Raw genomic sequence first — 22320 nt, 5'->3', positions numbered from 1 at the left:
TTGTCTCTGTGCAACTCATATGGTTGATCTTAGGTTTCTTAATATATGAAGGTCAATGGAATTCTCATGTTCGGCATAGCAGCTCAAGGGAATTCTCAAGTTTCTTGCGATTCTCATCTGACTTCTTTCCTTCTCCTCTAGTGTGATTATCATTCTTCATCTTATTGTTCATGATCCTACAGCCGCCGATGACGAAAATCAATAAAATCTGAAGTCAAAATAGACAAAGGTAACAAACTATTGAATTTGATTACATTCTTGATGTAGTTAACATATTATTTAGGAAAAATGATAAGGAATTTTCATTTTAGGTTTTTATTTTGGTTCTCATAGTAATGTGTTGTGCTGTGATTGTAATTTTTAACAAAAGAACTCTCATATCTTGAAAAAAGTCACCTGCTAGTTCAATCTTAGGGTTTTTTATTGCCTCTGAATGTAACATGGAACTTTAAATTTGAATATGGTTGTGTTTGTTGTGTTGTGGCTGCAATTAATAGCAGAAAAATACCACGCCTTGAAAAAAGTCACCTGCTAGTTCAATCTTAGGGTTTTTTATTGCCTCTGAATGTAACCTGGAACTTTAAATTTGAATATGGTTGTGTTTGTTGTGGTGTGGCTGCAATTTATAGCAAAAAAATACCATGCCTTGAAAAAAGTCACCTGCTAGTTCAATCTTAGGGTTTTTTATAGCCTCTGAATGTAACCTGGAACTTTAAATTTGAATATGGTTGTGTTTGTTGTGTTGTGGCTGCAATTTATAGCAAAAAAATACCATGCCTTGAAAAAAGTCACCTGCTAGTTCAATCTTAGGGTTTTTTATAGCCTCTGAATGTAACCTGGAACTTTAAATTTGAATATGGCTGTGTTTGTTGTGTTGTGGGTGCAATTTATAACAAAAAAATACCATGCCTTGAAAAAAGTCACCTGCTAGTTCAATCTTAGGATTTTTTTATTGCCTCTGAATGTAACCTGGAACTTTAAATTTGAATATGGCTGTGTTTGTTGTGTTGTGGGTGCAATTTATAGAAAAAAAAATATCATGCATTGAAAAAAGTCACCTGCTAGTTCAATCTTAGGGTTTTTTATTGCCTCTGAATGTAACCTGAAACTTTAAATTTGAATATGGTTGTGTTTGTTGTGTTGTGGCTGCAATTAATAGCAGAAAAATACCATGCCTTGAAAAAAGTCACCTGCTAGTTCAATCTTAGGGTTTTTTATTGCCTCTGAATGTAACCTGGAACTTTAAATTTGAATATGGTTGTGTTTGTTGTGGTGTGGCTGCAATTTATAGCAAAAAAATACCATGCCTTGAAAAAAGTCACCTGCTAGTTCAATCTTAGGGTTTTTTATAGCCTCTGAATGTAACCTGGAACTTTAAATTTGAATATGGTTGTGTTTGTTGTGTTGTGGGTGCAATTTATAGCAAAAAAATATCATGCCTTGAATTTTGATATAGGACGAGAGTACCTATATGGTTTAGATAACTTATAGGGTTTCTGTGTTTAATGCCTAGTGGCGGAACTATATGTAGCTATGGAGTGGCCATGGCCCCCCCTAATTTTTTAGAAAAAGAAAAAAATATACATAATATATAAATTAAATTAAGATAATTAGATTTTACTTATTAAAAAAATGTGATAATTCTCTTATTACTAAGCTTAATAATAAATTGTGAAGTTGAGATTGAAAAGAAGCCCAAACTCAATAGCCCATTTAAATTAGTTATCTATTTTATGGTAAAAATGACAAAAAAATGATTAATATAATTTATTTTTGAAGAGTACTTTTGTATGATATATATTCATATGTGTCTTTATATATGTATCTTTTTGATATCCAATACCATATTAATATGGCACTTAGCGGTTTCTTATGTTATTTATTAAATCAAAATATATAGGACTCGATATTATTTTATAATACTTGGCACTATAAGGCGCCCTTTATTATTTTTTATACCTTGTATAAAGTTACTTAACTTCTTATATTGATTTATAAAATACTACATACTAAAAAAATTAGGTGAAAATACATTTTATTTGGCCCCTCCTTTTTTCGTCGTCTGGTTCCTCCAAATGCCTGTTACATGTTAAATTTATCACGAGAGTAGAAAGTTTACATGTAATTGAGGTTTATATATCTGAGAAGACTATAAATTACCTTTGTAAACCTGCTATTGCATAGGAATTAATATTAGGAAAATAATCATATTAAGCCATATTCAATAAAAACAATTGAAATCGACACCCTAGTTTATTAACTATCAATTTTCTCGAATCGTTGCTTCCAACTATTTTTCTTATACTTCATTGTTTTTTTTCCTATCTTTTATTTAATCAAATAGAAGTAAAAGTTTAATTTTAGCGTACTTAACTACACTCCCTGTGGGATCGACCTCACTCCTAGTGAATCTACTACTTGAAACGATACGTACACTTGCGTGTGCTAAATATCGCAATAACACACAAGAAGAAGAAGAAGAAGAAGAATAATAATAATAAATTGAGAAGAAGAAGGGAGAGAGGGTGGTGTGAATAGATTAGAATTTGTTTAGTTATGGAAAAAAAAAGAAAAAAAGTAATAAAATATTTTTTTTATAATTTTTATAATATTTTAATCATTAAAATTACGTGGACCACTAAAAATTCACTACATGCAGTTCACTGTGGCACTTAACTGAAATATTTTTATAGAATTGTAATGAGCAAAACAAAACCGTGTTCAATATGTTTTACCGTCAAAATTTCAATTTTTGTGGTTAAGTGTTAAAAAATGTAAAGTTCGGGTGATTTTACCGCCAATATCCCTTCTTTTTACTTTTCAACACTTAAATTGAAAATACGTATTTTAGGATTTTTTTTTAACAATTATTTTTAGAATTTTATTTGCACACCTTAAAATAGAAGGAAGCTTTCCTTTTGTATGCTTAAAAAATTACCCCATATAAAAAACTAGACCCTAACTAATTTATACAAAATAATTCTTTTGTTTACATACTTTTCCCATTTTACCATTGGCTAATTAAAAAAAACAAAAACAAAATTAATTACACTTGGCTCTCTCTCTCTCTCTCTCTCTCTCTCTCTCTCTCTCTCTCTCTCTCTCTCTCTCTCTCTCTCTCTCTCTCTCTCTCTCTCTCTCTCTCTCTCTCTCTCTCTCTCTCTCTCTCTCTCTCTCTCTCTCACAGTGGACGACTAGACCTCATCATCGAAAAGAATCACACATTTACCTCAATAATGGGTAAATGTTGTTCATGTTGAAACTTATTTTACCAGGATCTAGATTTACTAACATGTATGTTGATTAACACCCTAAATATAAATTTTCTAATACGATAAACACATTAGAATTTAGAAAACCTTACATTGATGGTAGTAGAATAATATGACTCCTTTCGCTCAAATCTCTAATCCTTGTTCCTTTCTGTCGCAGAGTAAAAACAAGATTTAAGCCTGGATCTGTTTCTGTCCTTCGGTTTGGTTAACCACTGTCTTTCGCATTATGATTGAGTACTTGACTTGCTATGTGTAGGCATGTTACTCTATCACTAAAGTCTAGAATTGGTGAAGAACATCAAGAGGTGCGAAATCACTATAGAAATGAGTCTCTCATCTACTAGTTGTCTGACAAAGTTAGAAAGCTAGGTTTAGATAGGTTGAAAGGTTGGATGAGAATGAGAGCATCATGTTCCTTTTATAGTATTTCAACTAGGGTTCATAATTTAATTATATAGATTAAAAAAATAAGAAAATAATAGGAAGAAGGGAGCATAAATCCTCGAGGGTTCTAAGGTGGTTGGACCACCATTGAGCACCACAAGAACTTGGTCCCTCTTCCCCGTTCTCGCCCTCTTGGATGAACGATTTGTGTGGGTCCTGGTTGGGTTTGACCCGCCTTCCCCAAGCCTAGCTTGGCTGCTCCTCTCAAGCACCGCCCCTTCCTGCGGCCACCATGGCCATCGCCCGCCTGGTGGCTATCAAGCTACCGACCACGGTGGTTGATGGTGGTGACCGGCCCCTCTCCCTTTTGATACCCGACTAACTATATATATATTTTTAGTATATATATTATGTATATAATGTATATATATCATGTATATAATGTATATATACACTATAAATTATCTATTAATTATTTAATAAATAATTAATTTTATTTTGAGATATTTATCTGAATTTAAATTTCAAATAAATATCATAGTTATTATTTGAATTCTAATCTCAATAATAACTATCCTAATTATTAATTAGTAAATAATAAAACTGTTTTATTATTTTTAATAATTAAACCAAATTAATAGAGTTTTGAAGGATATTTTTTTTCAAATTCATATTTGAACTAAATAAATATAATTAATTTTAGGTTTGAAATTCAAACTTAAACCTAAAACTAAATTTTAAAAAAAAATTGTCTTAACTCAAAATAAATAATAAATATTACTACTTTAAGACAAAACTAAAAGATAATTAATTTGTCTTAAATAGAAAATTTATTTAAGAATTAATTAATTAAAATTATTTTAATTAATTAAAAGGATTTAAAAAGGTATACTAAATTAAAATTATTTTAATTAATTTGAGGCTTACGAAGATCCTACAAATTTACAAAAATATCATTGCTGCTATGGACATAAGTTTCGTAATTTAGTTTCTAATTTTAAAGGTTGTAAAATTAGAAATACCCAATTAGTACTCGATTCATCATCACTATTTATTTATTGCTTTTAAATAAATATTCATTAATAGTTGATTAATAACATGTTCATGCATTAGTATGCATCTCATATTAGAAACATGATATATTAGAATTGTCCTATGTGTATGTATTTACTATTTTTGAAACCGAAAACATGTAAACTGACTAAATTTAATTTAGAATTAACTTGGTAAATTATAAAATTAACCTATTAATTTAAAAAAGTTTTAAATTACGAATTAAAGAGTTAATTCATATTTGATAATTATGACACGTAATTTTTTATAATTTGAGTCTTTTATTATAAATAAATTAATCATAATTATTAAAGTAGTTAATATGTATTAACTCTAAGAATTAATAAACCAAACACATTAACTTAAAATAGTAAGTGGGAGAAGGAGTACATGTCAATGTAACCTACGACCTCCATTATTGGTCAACACAGAGGGACTATAAACTGGCCTTGAGACGGCTTTATTTTTGTCCTCCTAAGGAATGTATTTGTCTATACTATTGCTCAAGGTTGATCATAAACAGATTACCCTCACTAGTGCTTAATAATGACACTCCCTTGAATTTACTTTTCAAGAAACAACTTGACTATTGTCAACTAAGGGTATTTGGGTGTGCTTGCTATCCTAATACTAGGCCCTACAACAGACACAAGCTTGAATTTATGTCTGCCATGTGTACCTTTTTATGTTATAGTCTCAAACACAAGGGTTACAAGTGTCTAGTTCCCACTGGCAGAGTATACATATCTAGAGATGTTATTTTCAATGAGCATCATTTTCCCTATCTTGCATATTCTAGAATCCCAATACTCAACAATCTCATCCTGATCATAATATACCAATTTCTATACCTCCCATACTTCACCAATTTGACTTACCCTCACTGTTCACACCTTAAAACACTTCCACCTCAAATACTATCATTTATTCTCACCCACTCTCACCACTTCCCATAATTCAAATGGTACTAACGCTAAAAGTGTAGGTTCTGGTAATACAGGTTCTCAAAGCACATGTTCAACAGGTGTTATCAGATCAATTGATCATGCACCATCTCCCACTGCTCAACATTCCTAAACTTCAGCCCCTGTTCCTATACAAAAACCAACACCAAGTTCAATTACATGTCAACAATCACTCTATGATCACTAGAGCCAAAGCATGTATCACCAAGCCAAAAGCCTTTCTTACCAGTACTATTCCTCACAATGTTTAAGTTGCTCTTCAATATCCTATGTGGAATAATGCTATGAGTACTGAGGTAGTGACTCTTAAAAGAAAAAGAACATGGACTCTAGTTCTTTTATTTCCTAAAAAAAGGCTATTACCTATAAATGGGTCTACAAAAAGAAGGAAAACCTAGCTGTTATGATATTTTGCACACGCAAGTGCACGTATCGTTACAAGTAGTAAACTCACCAAGAGTGAGGTCGATCCCACAAGGATTGTAGTTAAGTACGTTAAAATTAAACTTCTACTTATATTTGGTTGAATAAAAATTAAGAAAAGATTAAAATTAGAAAATAAAAATAGTGCAAGAATAAGCAATTAAATTAATAAGGAAATTAACGATTAATAAGAACTAGGGCTTCAACTTCAATTGTTTCTATTGATTATGGCCTAATATGATTATCTCCCTATTATTAATTTCTATGCAATATCAGGTTTACTAAGGTAATTTATAGTCTTCTCAGATATATAAATCTCAATCACATGCAAACTTTCTACTCTAGTGATAAATTTAACATGCAACAGGCATTAAACACAGAAACCCTATAAGCTATCTAATCCATACAAGTACTCTCGTCCTATATCAAAATTCAGTTCTATTTCACTATAGCATAATCGACACTCACTTCTCAGATCTCGCATCGAAATCATAAAACAGTTAATTGATGGCCAAACAATTAAAGTAATTAAGCACGAATGAAATAGAATACACAAAAATTAGGGGGGAAATAAATCATATTAAAACCATAAAATAATGTTAAACAATCTCTATCTAAACCCTAATTAAATGTTTAGCTACTCATCAGCACAATCACACATATTAACTTTAAGAAAAGTGAAGAAAATAGAGAAGAAAAAATATTGAAAACCCTCTGAAGAATGCCTCCAATATTGCAGTTGATCTCTGAAATTCGCATCTGTATTCTCTGTTTATTTCCTTCTGAAATTGCTTCACTGAAATCAACTCCGGTTCACCCTTTATATAGGCTTTCAGGGACTAAAAAGATAGAAAAACGCACATGTTAAATGCCTATTCAAATTAGGAAACTACCAACATCCACATGAGAGAAAAAAATGATTTTTGTGTAGTTTTGGGGGACGGGTTGTGGCCCAGCTTTATCATGCCGCGGCCCGTGTTGGAGTTTCACGTTTCGACGGTAATTTTTCTACTACGTCGACTGATAGTATTTTGGCCATAACTCTCTCGATATTTCTCAGAATCTAACGATTCAAGATGTTCCAGAAAGATAAAAGATAGATCTATAACTTTTATGTTTAGACATATTTCAAAATCTAATCAAAAGATAGTCGAATTCAGGCTTGAAATTTCATCTTTATTTTTTTGCATAATTTTTTCTATTTTAAATATCATCTTTTTGTGAGACATTTTTATCTTTTTTTTTCCATCTTTTTCCTCTGATATTTTTCTAATCTTCTTTTATTTTAAATCTGCAAAAATAAAAGATAACAAGTGTAAAAATGCTCCAAACACGATTAAAACTCAATTAAAAATATACTAAACTTAATCTAAAATTAATACTAAAAATAACCTAACAAAACCCTGATGGGACAGTGTCCAAATATAAAGCAAGGCTTGTAGCAAGAGGGTTTCTTCAACAATATGGCCATGATTTCAAAGAAACCTTTAGTCCTCTGGTCAAATTAGCTACTATCAAAATTATCTTAATTGCTTCACTATACTAGAAATAGTCAATAAGGAAACTTGATGTTAATAATATATTTTTGAATGGGGATTTAGAAGAGGAGGTGTATATGAACCAACCTGCTAGTTTTGTTGATCCAAAAAATCCCCATATGGTGTGCAAACTTCACAAAACTATCTATGACTTAAGACAAGTTCCAAGGACTTGGTTTGATAAACTAAAGGCTACTCTTACTTCCTTTGGATCTCAGTGTGCTCATGCAGACAATTTTTCATTCTTCATGCACACCTTAGATCATTCCACAATTGTACTCATATATGTGGATGATATCTTGTTACATGTAGTTCAAATGCAGTTGTTACATCATTAATAGAAAGCCTCAACTCTCTGTTTGCACTCAAATATTTAGGTTATCTCAATTATCTCTTAGGCATAGAAGTTACTCATTTTGCTGAAGGGTTACATCTATGTCAAAAGAAATACATTCTAGATCTCTTGGTCAGGGCTAAAATGGATAATGCAAATCCATTACTTAAACATAAGGTGAAAAACTTACAACTACAGCGAGTGATGCCTATTATAGGAACATTATTAGTGCACTTTAGTATGCTATTGTCACTAGGCCAAGAATATATTATGCAGTCAATAAAGTATCACAGTTTATGCAAACATCCCTTGAATCCCATTGGAAAATTGCGAAGAAAATACTTAGATATCTCACTGGTACATATGACTTTGGACTGCTCTTGAAACCTCCTTCTACCTTGTCTTTCACTGGTTTTTGTGATGCAGATTGGGCCTCGAATCCAGATGATAGGGTGTCTACCTTGGTCCTAACCTTGTCTCTTGGTCCTCAAAGAAGCAAAACACAGTGTCTCACTCCAGCATTGAAGTAGAATATCAAAGTTTGGCTCTAGCTACTGCTGATCTGGTTTGGGTTGAGTCTTTACTCACTGAAGTTAAAGTTCTTTTTAGAAGCCACTTACAATGCGGTGTGATAACCAGAGTACTGTACTCATGTCTGCCAATCCAATTCTCCATTCTCGGACCAATCACATTGAATTAGATTTATACTTTGTTCGAGAAAGAGTGATCAACAAGCAGTTGCTGGTGAAGCATACTCCTACCTATGACCATATTGCAAATACTTTTACTTAGACATTATCTAGCACCATATTTAAGCTTTTAAGGGACAAACTCAATTTATTTTCCAAATCCACTCTAAGTTTGAGGGAGCGTTAGTGATGTCATTAGTTAGTTATACCAGCCTTAGTTAGTTCATTGTTTGTTATATTTTGACAATTGTATATTCTTTTAGTTAATTACATTAACTAACTTAACTCTTACATATATATATATTGAGTTAACACCTCCATTATCAGTAAGATATATACATTCACATTGCATATTTCTTACTCTCTCTCTCTCTCAATCTAACATTCTAAACTTATCAAGTGAGAGAGGCACGAAATTGGAATGGGAACGGGACCACAACGACACTGAGAGTTGGGCTCTGGTGACGCTCATCATGTGTGTGCCTTGTCTACTGGCATCAGGAGAAAATATAGAGAGGGCGCTGATCACCTGATCGGGCTCCTAGGTTTGATTCACCGACGAGATGTGAGTCCTCAGTTTGCCATTAAAACCATCGTCACAAGAAGGGATAGCAGCTCGAATTTGAGCTTAGTTTTGGGAAAAGTAAAGAAAGAGTTAGGCCTAGGGATAGGGAGAGTCATCAGGAAGAAATAATAAAATAAAAGAAGAAAAAAAATTTATTTATTTATTCTATTAATTTTATAACTTTAAATTATTTTTTTAAAAAAAATAAATTTTGAAATAATTTTTTTGTAATTATTAAATAATAATATTATGTGTACCAATATAAATGTGTCACGTGTACATGTAAACAATTTATATTGACACTTAACTGTAGTAAATAAATAACACCTTAAATTTACTAACAGTTCATTAATATGAAAGATTTTACTACTAAAATTTAAACTTAAAAAGTAAGTGCAGATAAAATGATAATTCAAAAGGTATAGCTGCTATTTTCTATTATTTGCTCATTAGCCGAGATTAATGATTTTTATTAATTAAGACTTTTTAATAGTTTATTTATTTATTTATAATAATTTTTTTATATATAATTTCAATAAAAATTTAATAACTAAGTTGAATTTAGGAATTAATTGAGCTTCTTTTTTTTTTTTGGGCTAAATTTTGAATAGAATTTAGCACTATGGATTGGAAATGATCTTACCACTTATTCATTCCTACCAAAAATATTTTTCCAAGTATATTAACAGTTAGAACTTTCCCCTGATTCTAAACATCTTTTACTGAAAAAAAAAAAGAAAAAAAGGAAAAAAAGAAAAAAAAGAGAGGAAAAAATAGACACAGTAATCTGATTCAGAAGAGCTGCAGAATCAAAAGAAAAGAAGAAAGACATAACATTTGGTGATATATGATTAGCACATATATAGCTTCTAACTAACTAAATGAACAAAAGAAGACCATGATTTGGATTACAATTTTCTTGTTAACTACACTAGGCCCTCCAAGCCTTAAGATACAAAAGCAGCCCACATATCATCTTTCATAACATTTCATCCCTTTTATATTTTTTGTAAATATCAATCTATACAACATTCCCTTCCAAAGAGGAATGTAGCTTTCCTGGATCATGAAAACTCCCTGATGAAAGGAGCTGAAGTTAGGATCTTCTCAGGTACAGCTTAAGTAGAATTATTTTCAGGTTATTTTCTTGTCATCTCAAAGAGGGATTGTCATGTTTTTGATGTTTGACTTCTCATTTAATTAGCTGTGTATATATATGGGGTCTGACCATAGGACTATGTGGCATAAAATATTCCAAGAGAATAATCAAAGTTCAACTTTCATTTGGCCAGTTGGCATAGACCCTGAAAATGCAGCAGAAGAAATTGCTTAAAACCACTTGGGATTATATCAGATGAACTTTTTATATGAAAAAAAAGAAAAAATCAACTATTCAGACCATCTCCATCTTGGCTGCTGGGAGAACTTCTTGTTCCAAAGCTCATTTGGACAACATTGTTAAGTTCATCTTCCCACACATTCGGTATCTGTAGTTATAAGCATATTATAGGTTATTTCTACAACACAGACTTAATGAAGAGAATGATCAAACATAGAACTCAACAATGGTTGCTAAAAATGGCCAGTGTTGCAGTAATGTTTGGGTTTCCCCAACCCCAACAGGGTTTCACACTACCATTGAAGAATATTATTTAGTAAATGAGAGAACTATAACCGAAAGATGCCTACCTGAGTAGGTTCTTTGAATCCTCCAGACAAAGGCGTCAATTGGGAACTGATTGCTCTCCGAATTACATCAGAAGTGCTTCCCAGTCCAGCAAGGCTCGCCTGAATAAGCCCTTGTGATGGTGGTTGTAATGTAGGATAAGGCATATGCATATCCGGAGAAAATGCTAAGGAAGAAGAAGTACCAACTCTGGACTGAAGCATCTGTCAAGAATTGGAGATTAGAATGGTAATGCATCTGTAAAGAATTGGAGACTAGCTTTCATTCACAATCTCTAATGCATCAGGCTGAAATGCACAAATTATAACTTACATCTTTTGCAAGGAGACCTTCAATGTTAAATTCTAGTCGCGGATTTACTGTTGCGAGTTTCATTGACAAAAACTGCAAGCAAGGAAAACAGAAGTATTAAATATTGCATCCTTTAACTAATCAGAAGAGCACAGAATTCTGACATCAAAAAAAGGAAAGGTATAAAAATTGAATTGCGCCCATGTGAAAGATTAGATTGTGATGTTATACATAATCTCATACCTCAACCTGCCGTTGTAGTGATTGAACATAGTTAATGATTTCATCTAACATCACTGCCTTTCCAGTGACCTGCAAAGACCAACCAATTTATAAAAAATGCCACCTAAATTCGCCAAGAGTTCAACCAATGACTCCCTAAACGAAATAAAACCCACCTTACTGCACCCAGGTACAAGGTCCTGAAGAAACTTCATCCTTTCACTGATCTTTTCTCGTCTTACCTACAGACAATAACCACTTTAGCTTTATTACACAGCTATATTTTAGAGTTATCATGAATTTGGTAAGAAACAAACTTCAGAGTTGAAAGCTCACTCTCTCTGCAAGACTATGGCTATTTGTTGCTTGGCCTCTTCGAGCTCTAACATGTATATATTCTTCCTTTGGAGGATCTGAACCTTGAGAACCCTGTTGTTGTTTGCTGTGTTTTCCACTTGCCTTGTTGTTGGTTGTACTTGGGTTCTGATCTCCCTTCTGATGTTGTTCAGTATTATGATCCATTGTGGATTCACCATGCTGCTGAGAAGCTCCTTTGGCTTGATCAGGATCAGAATCCTGCGCAATCAGAACCAGGAACATTGGTAAGGAAAATGCAAGTTCATACTACAAATCAAAAGGAAACTTTTCAAACCATTCGTTTTACCTGTCCATTTCTTTTCCGTTTCTTTGAGCCAAGTCCCTTAGCAGAAGGTTCACCACCTCTGGTACCCTCCAAAATAGAGGGTTCCTCTACTCCACCTCCAGCACCATTGCTAAATTCAGCTTCATCAGAATCATTTCCAGACCCACCAACACATTGTTTTGCTTCATCATGAGATCTCGCAAGGCTATCGTTTTTTCTCTCATTCGTAAGCGGACTCCCTTCGGTGCACCCCAGTTCAGCTGTTAAAGAAGTATCTTTTGAAACTTCACTCATATTGAGCTGACCCTTTTGAGAATGCACACCAGACATTACTTGCTTCAACCCATTTCCGGCTAAAACATCTTGACCACCTTGCACCATTCCTCCTCCACCCCTTGGATATAGATTCACAGTGTCTTGAATTGCAAAAGGGTTCACCATATCACTAAAATTTCCGCCATTGAAGCACGAGAACCTTGCTGCGCGCTCAATGAAAGCAGAATCGGTTGGCAACTGAGACAAGCTCTGTGGGATCATTCCAGGCATATTTGGTAAGAATATACCTCCTTTTGAAATTGGAGTCGATGGATTCCAACACATATCATGTGATCTATCAACACCATTTCTCATTGAGGCAGGACTACTACCTTTCCTAATGCCTAATGAGTTGAAGTTGCTTGCATTGTTCTGAATATTCATATCACAAAAACCCAAGTTCTGAGGATTGGTGGTGGTGTGGTCCCAAAGTGGTGAGACAAATGAGTCCACCATTGGAGCAGAGGAGCAGGAAGAAGAACCAACTAGATCACCCTTGCCGATTGCCATAGAATTTGCAGCCTGGACCAAACCCATAGATGTATTTGCAAGATTAGAGCCATCAAACCGCCAGTCTGAGGCCATGCCAGATGAATAACTCATATGATCTTCATTCTTATTATCCAACTCAAATTTATCTTTCTCTCCCATATCCATTACTTCTTGACAAGACCAACAAACTCAGCCACTAGTTTCCACTCTAATAACTGAATTTAATAACTCAGCCCAGCTATCTACACAAAATCCAATAAAAGCCTCCAAAATTGACCACTCTCAGTTGTACCCTGCTACCTCAAACAGTAATAATCCAGAATTAAAAATGGCAGAGAAGACAGATGTATAGTCATAGAGAAACAAGGAACCACACTAAATCATCATAAATATAGCACCAACAAGCTTCAAACCTGAATCTTTGAAACTCAAAATAGAAGAAACTTCATAGTGGTATCAAAGATATTCCATCAAAAACTTAACCCACCTAAAGTAATTTGAACTGAAACTAACTAGCCCAAAAGAAACAGCACACAAGGAGCTAGTAAACGGAAGAACCACTTTCAATTAATGAGCTTAGTACTCCAAGGAGCTCTGAAACAAGAAAGCCCATTGTACCCAAAAGCAACTGTTACCAACGATCACAAGAACCTATAAGCTCCCATTTCCAAAGCCAAAAAACACTGAACTTGAAGTACCAAGTTACACAAAGGATGTTCTCCCAAGACACAAACTAAAAAAAGATAGTTCAAAGAAGAGCCGGAAGAAAAGAAAAAAAGAAGAGTCTATGGGAAGCAGTCAAAATTAAAAGCAAAGAACATTGATTTCAGCATAATAAATACCTATTCAAAACCCTAGTCAGAAAGCATCAGAAAACCCCAGCTCTGAGACACAGAGGAGAGAGAAAGAGATTGAGACCCAACTAAAAGTAGCAAGAGAAAGATACCCATTTCAGATTCTGTGCTACTTTTGGTAGTCTCCCTTCCATTCAAGCTTTTTACTCACAGAAAAGAACTTTTATTGAATTTGGGTTGGTGTGTTCAAACACACCCGTTTCCTTTAATCTTTCTCTTATTTATTTTTTTTTTTTCAGCTTCACAAAACACTGTCACAGCCAAAAGAAGGGAGATTTTTTACTCATGTAGACACAGAAATAGAGGACAGTAGCAGAGTTTAATAGAGAGAAAGAGAGAGAGAGATAATGAAACTATGTATAGGTGGGTGTTTCAAAGAGAGTGAAAGAGAAAAGAGCATTAGCAAAGGTCCTGCATTTATACCCACGCTTACATCAAAAAGAGAGCTCTTGATGATTAACCACCGCCACTGCTACTGTAAAATATTAAAAAGACCTCTCTCTCTCTCTCTCACTTCCAAAGCCCAAAGCTTTTCCTTCCCTTCCTTCTCTCACTACCTTAAATTATTTACTTCAATTAATTATTAATTAATGGGATAATTTTTATTTTATCTTCTTTTATTATATGTATTTTTCCTTTTGTAACTTATAATTATTCTAGTTTGAGCTACCAACTGACAGTGCCAGCTCTCAACCTCAAGCCTTTTTCTTTATCTTATTACATTGTCCTTCATTACACATTGGGAGAAGAGCTTAAGATCTTTAATGGGGTTTGTTTGGTCAAGATATAGAACCCCAAAATCTAGCTCATTTTCAAACTTTATCATTTGTTTAGCTATTAATCTAATCCTCTACAAAAACTAAAACTAAAACTAGACCATTTGGTTTTGGTTTGTTATTCATACAAAACAGTGCATTATTGTAGTGGAAGATCTATGGTATAGAGTCCTATCCCTCCTTTTCTGATAGCTTGACCATCTTATCTGTCACTCTATTGTGCGGGAACATCTATGCTCTAGTTCTATGCTCCTTATTTTGACCAGCCCAAGGACAACAAAATAGTACTACACTACACTCAACCTATCAACTTATTTTTATTAAATTATCACAAATACTTTATTTTTATTTTTCCATTTAATGTTATTTGATATTTCTCCAAACTTTGAGGCTAGTATGAAAATGGGAAACCCTACAATTTTTTTTTCTTTTCTTTATTAATGGACCATATCTTGAGCAAATCTCAAACAAATCCTTTGGTTTTCAGTGATGCCCATTAGGAAAACTTGCATAGTTTTCAGAAAAACCAACATATCCTGGTCATGGTCATAGACGATATTTATGTGTTGCAATAACTCAACCATTTGCTTATGTGTGTGTGTTTTTTTTTTCTTTTTAAATGTGTGACAAACAAGAAGAAAGTTCCAGGGTTCCAATTATTTTAGAGGAGTGCTAATTACAACCTCTTATTACAATCTCTTAGTTAACTTTCACGTTCGAAATTACATACCAGAATATTTTTTTTCAAATATTTTTTTCATAGCGATATTCGTTATAGTTATATTATCATCTCTGTAATTTTTTGAAAAATTTCGAATAATTTACAGTGCTGAAAATAGAGTTCCTAATATTTTAGTTTACCACTCTCGTTCAAAAAATTTCAAACGTATTTTCGACACTGTAAACTATTTGAAATTGTTTAAAAATTTATAAGGATGATGTTGTAAGCATAACGAACACCACTGTGAAAAAAAATTTGAAAAAAAATATATCGATATGTGTTTTTGACCGTGAAGATTGACTAAGAGATTGTAATAAGAGGTTGACGGTATCACTCTTCGTTATTTTAAGATTTATTCTTATTTTTATTTTATTTCTAAAAGAAAAACAATATTACATTTGCAGGACATTTTTATTTATGGGGAAAACTTGTGAATCAAACAATGAATCCAGTGCTCAAGTATAGTTACATATGAGAGAAAGAAATAAAAATAAGCTAATCAAGTAAAAAAAAAAAAAAAAAAAGCAAAACGATTCAAGATCACACAAGTACTTGATGGATAGTCATTGACTAGTCAGTATAATTTACCCTCTACATAATTTTCACCAATGAAATTGTTCTGTCATAAAAATTGAATTACATTGTCAGTCAACTCATATAAAATTTTCATTAATTTTGCTAAATGTGAACCCAAATTTTTGGACATTTTTTATTCTTCTCCCACCACTCTGCAGTAGTAACACCCAGAAAAATAATGGCAATTAAATCAGAGGGGTGGGATAATTTAATCACATTCCCAGTGTTGAACCATGAATTAGGAACACTTCATGAACAAGGTTTTACCAAAAGGGTCATCCATGAACAATTAAAAAACTAAGGCTACATATATTAAATAATAAAAATCTGCAGACTTGCAATATTTATTTACTACTTTATACCATTGGACTGTCCCTTTCTTTCTTTCTCTCATGTCATTATTAGTTGGCATTGGGACTTGCAATCACAATGACCTAGGCTTTAGAATAATGGAATCTCTCTCACACACTCTCTACTTTTATACAAACCCTATGTACTTATTTAACCAGGGGGCAATAGAAAATTGCCCAATTAAAGAGGTAATTTGTGTTGATTGGGTTACATTTTTAAGGGGAAAAAAATATATCAGAAATTACATATATTTATTTATTATCACTCTTCTTCTTCTTTATTTAAGTAACAATAAAGGAATTTAATATCATTATCATTTCTGTGTGAATGTGAATATTTATATAATATATATAAACCATGAACAAAAAACCTTCAAAGAAGGACAGTCCAAAGAAGAAGACAACAACAAATATAAAACCTACTACCTTATTAGGGGGAAAAAAACTAAATAAAATAAAATAAAAAGGGAGAATTAGATTCCTTACCAGTACCACATAGTTTTTAAAGAAAACATTTTGGATTATGAGAATGCCAAAGAACTTGACAAATGGGAAACTGACACATGTTAAGGTGTACCCTTTCGATAGGAGGTTCCTATTGATTGGTGTCATATAAAAAAATATAAATGAGTATAAAAAGTTAAAAATGTTAAAATTAATTAAAATAAATATTATATATTATATTATAGAGAGGGAAGAGTTGGTTCATGGTTGGCATGGCTCTGCTTTTGGGAAAGATAAAACCAAGCAACCAAATCCCATCCATTGCAACATGGGATGAGAGTTGGGGATTCGAGATCTCTTAAGCAGAGCTTTAGAATTCTTTAACCTCAATCAACCACTGTATCTGTAATCTTTGATGATCTCTCTCTTCTTTATATATATATATATATACATATTTTTTTATATATATATATATATATTGAAGATGTTTAATAAAGTAGTCCAAGGAGGGCTTAACACCTTTAATCAATTGATGAAGAAGCACGTTATGACTTATTACATTAATAAATATTATCATCATTATGACATATTTTTCTGCTAATCATAGTCTACTACAGTACTCATATAATATATTCATCTAATTTTAAAATACCCACGTATAGTTGTGTTCTTGTGTGTATATTTTTGTATATATTATATAATAACTATCATTCTTCTGATTTACTTAAAGAGCTTCTTCTCATAGGGGAAAAAGATTAATTATGGGACTTAGGTAACTCTTATTACTTATAATATATATATACTCTTGTTACTTGCAAACCAAGATTTCAACTGAATATTCATCATATATGTTAACGACATGATCCATGTTCTTTCTTATAGTAAATCGGAATAAACTTTTTATCATTTATTTATTTATATTAAAATGTATATATTTGGAGAATATGATTCAAAGGAGAGTCCAATTAAGAGCATCTCTTTCATAGATTTAAATTAATTAATATTAAATAATTATAAAAACTTGTATAATAAATCTAGATATGCAAAATATTCATATTTCTAAACTTTTATACTTAGACATCGTCGTTTCACAATAACATAATTATTACAAATTTATCTTACTGTACTGTAATATATTATTAATAAATATATATACTAGACAATTATCTTATAGAATAATCCTTATTAATTTAAAAATTGTGATCGATTTTTATCTCTATGTACTTCTATAGTGTTGATCACAGGAGGCTTCTCAGATTTGCCGGACCCTAAGAAAATAATATTATTGGGCCCTTGTTAAAAAAAATATAGTATTTTCAAAAATTACAAAAAATTATGTGTATTTAAAAGAGAAAAATTATTTTGGGTCTCTAAATCGAAGGGTTATTTACAAAAATATAGGAAAAAAATGTAAGTTTTGATAAATATAGCGTAAAAACTTAAGTGTATTGTTGTGAAACTCAGCAAGAACATTAAATGACGAGATTAAACAATAAAACCAGTTAAAGATTGAGAAAATTACATTGTATATCCACTTTATTTTACTTGTTTTAATTTTTACCTTAATTTTTATATTTTTTTAAAATATACCCACTTCCCATTAGACTCCTTTTATATCCTAGATTTAAGTAGAGAGTGAGGATATATTGGACAACCCACTCAAAAAGAATGGATATATTTTAATAAAATATTATAATATGAGGGTATTTTTGATTAATGAATAAAAAAAAAAAAAAAGAGGTAATTTTTAATTTATTCCTTAAAGATTAGCAAGGAATGACACCAATCAATATCCATGGCAAAAACATATTAAAATCAACACTAAACACATGAACTTAACGAGGTTCGAACAAGGTGATAGAACATCACCTTGCCTACATCCCCAGCCAAAAAACAGCCACAACAGGGCTGAGAGATTCCTTTATTTGCTGATCAATATGAAGAGATTGCAATGTTCAATTACTTAGCTCGAGAAGCTTAGCTTCTGGTACAAACAGTTACACTAGTGGTGATGATGTTTCAAGATGCATCATACCATTACAATCTCAAGAACGTACATTCACTATTCTCTCTCTTTTCTTTATGAACAACAACTCCCAATTCTCTCTCTCTCTCTCTCTCTCTCTCTCTCTCTCTCTCTCTCTCTCTCTCTCTCTCTCTCTCTCTCTCTCTCTCTCTCTCTCTCTCTCTCTCTCTCTCTTATTTGATTTCTCTTGATGTGCTCCACCTGAGCTGAGCTTGTTTCAATGTGAGCCTTATATAGGCATGACTCGAGCACCAACTGTCATAACAGACAATTGGTTAAGTTAATTGAGCTAGGGGTAGAATAGGTAAAGAATGTTATATGGCCAACAAACTCAACATGTACAAAATATGTATTTTTTTAAAAAAATTTAAAAATATGGGAAAAATTAATATATATATATATATATACTAGATGAGAGTTACGTGGCGAGCCACGTAAATATTAGTTTTATATAAGTTCTAGTGATTTTTGTTTAAGAATTCAATAACTAATTAAGCAACGACAACAATAATGGTAGATAGATCTATTTAAGTTTTTCATATTTGTAAAGATTATAAATCTAAACTTTTAATTTTCTTGATTTGAGATTTTGAATTATTTTGATTTATTTGTTTATGAATTTATTGAAATACTTGAATATTTATTTGTTCTGATTTATTCATACTTGAATATTTATATTGATGATTGTTAATGAAATTAGTCTGTAGCTTTATGTTTCTAGGAAAAAAAATGTATTTTTTAATATAGAGTTTAAATTTTATATTGATGGTGGTTAATGAGATTAGACTGTAGCTTTATGTTTCTAGTATTATTTTATATAGAGTTTAAATTTAAATTTATATAAATATATTTATTTTTAAAAAGAGTAATTCATCAAAAAAAAAAAATCGCATAAATACATAAATAAATTAAAAAAATTATCAAGTCGATGGTGGCTCAAATTTTCTCAGAAACTATATATTTGTCGACCTAATTCATCTTATATGCTAATGTAGAACTCCATAGGATCGTTACAAAGCCACTTGAAAACCCAAACTACAAAATCGAAATTAATCAAATCCACCCAACAATAAGAAAAAAGTAAATTAACAAACACGTAAGCTTCAATAATTTAACAACATACGAAGCTAAAATTGAAATTAAGAATAATAACAAGAAAATTAAAAGAGTACTTGAAGCTCTCCGAGCAAGTCCGATAATTTATGGTTATTGAGCAAAACAGCGGCAGTGTACCCTAGAGAGAAGAAATTAGCAAGATCGAAAGATAAGTATTATTTGAATGGGTCTGAGATGCCAAAATGGACCCTTCCCGAGGGCTCTCAGTGACCCAACAGCAAAATAACAATAGTAGCTATTTAGTACCATCAACGTCCTAATCCTGTCGCTTTCCAGGAAGTAAGAACGAAAGAAGACGCAGGCCTTGGAACCATCAAACGACAACACCAACAAAATATTCACACTAAAACATTCTCTCATAAAATAGAATAATTGAACTATTTAAAGAGCAATAGTAACACGAACTATATATCTAAACCAAACAGGAAAAAAATAATAATATAAAGAATATAATGTCATGACTCGAACTATATATTTAAAGAAGCCTAGTCGACGTTTGAAGTTACACTAAATAAACGGTAGTCGACTATTTGATTGAAATAGTCATTGAGGCAGTACAATCCTAATTCATGAGAAAAGTCCAACTATGAGCAATATGTGCTTTGTAACGCTAAATTAATCATAATGACTAATAATAATAATAATAATAATAATAATAATAATAATAATAATAATAATAATAATAATAATAATAATAATAATACCAGAGTGCAAAGATAGTTGTTTGATCGTAAACTAAAGCGAGAGAATTGGATTTCATAATTTGGGATATACTGTTTGTTAGAGAAATATGTGGCTAAGATATTTTTTTAAATTTAAAAAAAAGATTGTTTAATTTTTTGGTTTAATTATTGGGTTTATTTGTTAACGGAGATCAAACCTATTAACATCGTTAAATTTAACAGAATATTCTTTTATTTTTAAAGTATATTCTGTTAAACCAAGAAATGCCGTTAGATAGACACTTTTAATATAAAGATATATAGAAAAATACTATAGATAAAATTTTAAAATTGTATTTTTTTTTTCTATTTTTTTTCAAAAAAAAAAAATTAAAAATACTGGAATAATAAAAATTATGTCAACCGAAGTTTTTTTTATTTTATTTTTTTTAAAGAAACTGAAGCAATACTAAAATAATTTTATTAAGACAATAAATAATAAACTAATTAATTCTATGTAATCAAAAATTAGTTTCTTAACAAAAAAAATAATTACAAATACCAAAACATATAAGTTTTACATGCTTCTTAAAAGCTCTAAGACTTGACCACCAACCCAGTCGCTAGAGTTACTATCGTGCCAAAAAATTTGTCAGAATTTGTTGACGGTGACGGAAAGTCTCTAGAGTTGCTGATGGTGCTAAAAAAGTCGCCAGAATTAGCATCGTCACCGAAATAATCACCAAAAAAGTTGTCTGAGTTATTGTCGTTATCAGAGTTTAATGCCAGAGTCGTCATCGGAGTTTGACGTTAGAATCTGTCTCATAGAAACTAATTATATTTATTAGCTAATTAGAAATCTGAACAATGAAACTAGTTTCTTAAAATAACAAAAAAAATCTTAAACCTCAATTACATTTAAAAAAAAAAAAAAACTAACATTTTAGCACGAAAATTAGTTATATTGTACAACTAACTAAGAAATTGAACATAAATAAGACACCTAAAAAAACCAGTTTCCTATTAAAAAAAAAATAGTTTCAAAAACTATAAAAAGTGCCATGTCTTTGCTCTTGCTTCTGGCATTCTTGGCTTTCAATGCTCTACATTTATCTAAAAAATGTGCTTCCTTCTTCCAGTAGTAACAAAATTTTCCACTCTTAAACTTGGACTTTGTCTTGGATTGGCTATTGCTTCCATATTTATTCTTGAATTTTCTTTTGTCAGTCCTTCCTCTTACAATGTACAGACCATCACCATTTGAGTCCCCTCTGTCCTCTGTTTTCTTTTGGATCTCTTTTGAATTGAGTGCAACTTTTACCTTTTACATGGTTAATGTATCTTTTTCATAGAGAGTTGTATATCTATAAAATGTTCATAGGTTTTAGGTAGGGAATTTAGCAAGATGATGGCTTGATCTTCTTCCTCTATCTTGACACCTATGTTGTTCAAGTCAAGAACAATTTTGTTAAATTCATCCAAGTGACTTCTCAATTCCTTACTTTCATCCATCTTCATGGCACAAAGCTTCTTCTTCAGATACAATTCATTGGCCAAAGATTTCTTTAAGTAGATGGAGGCAAATTTGATCCATAAACCTGAAGCAATGGTTTCATCTGAGACCTCTCTCAAGACTTCATCTCCAAGACTCAACAAAATGGCACTGTGAGCCTTTGATTCAGTATCCCTCTTGATCTTTTCATCTGTGATTTTCGCAAGTCAAATAGGATCAATTGCTTTTGAAATGCCCTAATGAACAAGTAATACTTTCATCTTAATTCTCCATAGACTGAAGTCATTTGTCCTAGTGAACTTGTCCACTTAGAATCTTGCTGATGACATTTTTGATTGAGTCTTTGAATCTTGAACCAATTCTTGAATGCTAATCCTCTTTTTCATTGAGCTCTGATACCATTTGT

The 22320-nt window shown here is 31.7% G+C and overlaps 1 protein-coding gene across 2 annotated transcripts; it reads right to left on the bottom strand.

Annotated features, from left to right (window-relative positions):
• Positions 1 to 10108: 10108 nt before the first annotated feature.
• Positions 10109 to 14266, bottom strand: LOC115699512 (transcription factor bHLH49). Of its 2 annotated transcripts, none has more exons than XM_030626967.2 (9): positions 13719 to 14266; positions 12091 to 13169; positions 11763 to 12002; positions 11603 to 11668; positions 11448 to 11516; positions 11226 to 11297; positions 10916 to 11116; positions 10626 to 10713; positions 10109 to 10530 (listed from the first exon to the last, which is right to left on the bottom strand). In XM_030626967.2, the coding sequence occupies exons 2-9, from the start codon at positions 13039 to 13041 to the stop codon at positions 10493 to 10495; spliced, it is 1725 nt and encodes a 574-aa protein (XP_030482827.2). In that variant the 5' UTR covers positions 13042 to 13169; positions 13719 to 14266; the 3' UTR covers positions 10109 to 10492. The 2 variants fall into 2 exon arrangements, with proteins under 2 accessions (XP_030482827.2, XP_030482828.2); XM_030626968.2 differs by having other exon boundaries at positions 13823 to 14266.
• Positions 14267 to 22320: the final 8054 nt, after the last annotated feature.

This window comes from Cannabis sativa, chromosome 8 (assembly GCF_029168945.1).
Source record: "Cannabis sativa cultivar Pink pepper isolate KNU-18-1 chromosome 8, ASM2916894v1, whole genome shotgun sequence".
Lineage (NCBI taxonomy): Eukaryota > Viridiplantae > Streptophyta > Magnoliopsida > Rosales > Cannabaceae > Cannabis > Cannabis sativa.
This window is presented reverse-complemented; position numbering and strand designations above follow the sequence as displayed.

Excerpts from the sequence above, each read along its gene's own strand:
- LOC115699512 (XM_030626967.2), bottom strand. The coding sequence starts at position 13,041 with ATGGATATGGGAGAGAAAGATAAATTTGAGTTGGATAATAAGAATGAA. Across the intron at positions 12,003-12,090 it reads AACGGAAAAGAAATGGACAG|GATTCTGATCCTGATCAAGC; the intron begins GTAAAACGAATG and ends CTGATTGCGCAG. Across the intron at positions 10,531-10,625 it reads CAGCAGCCAAGATGGAGATG|GGTCTATGCCAACTGGCCAA; the intron begins GTCTGAATAGTT and ends CTGCATTTTCAG.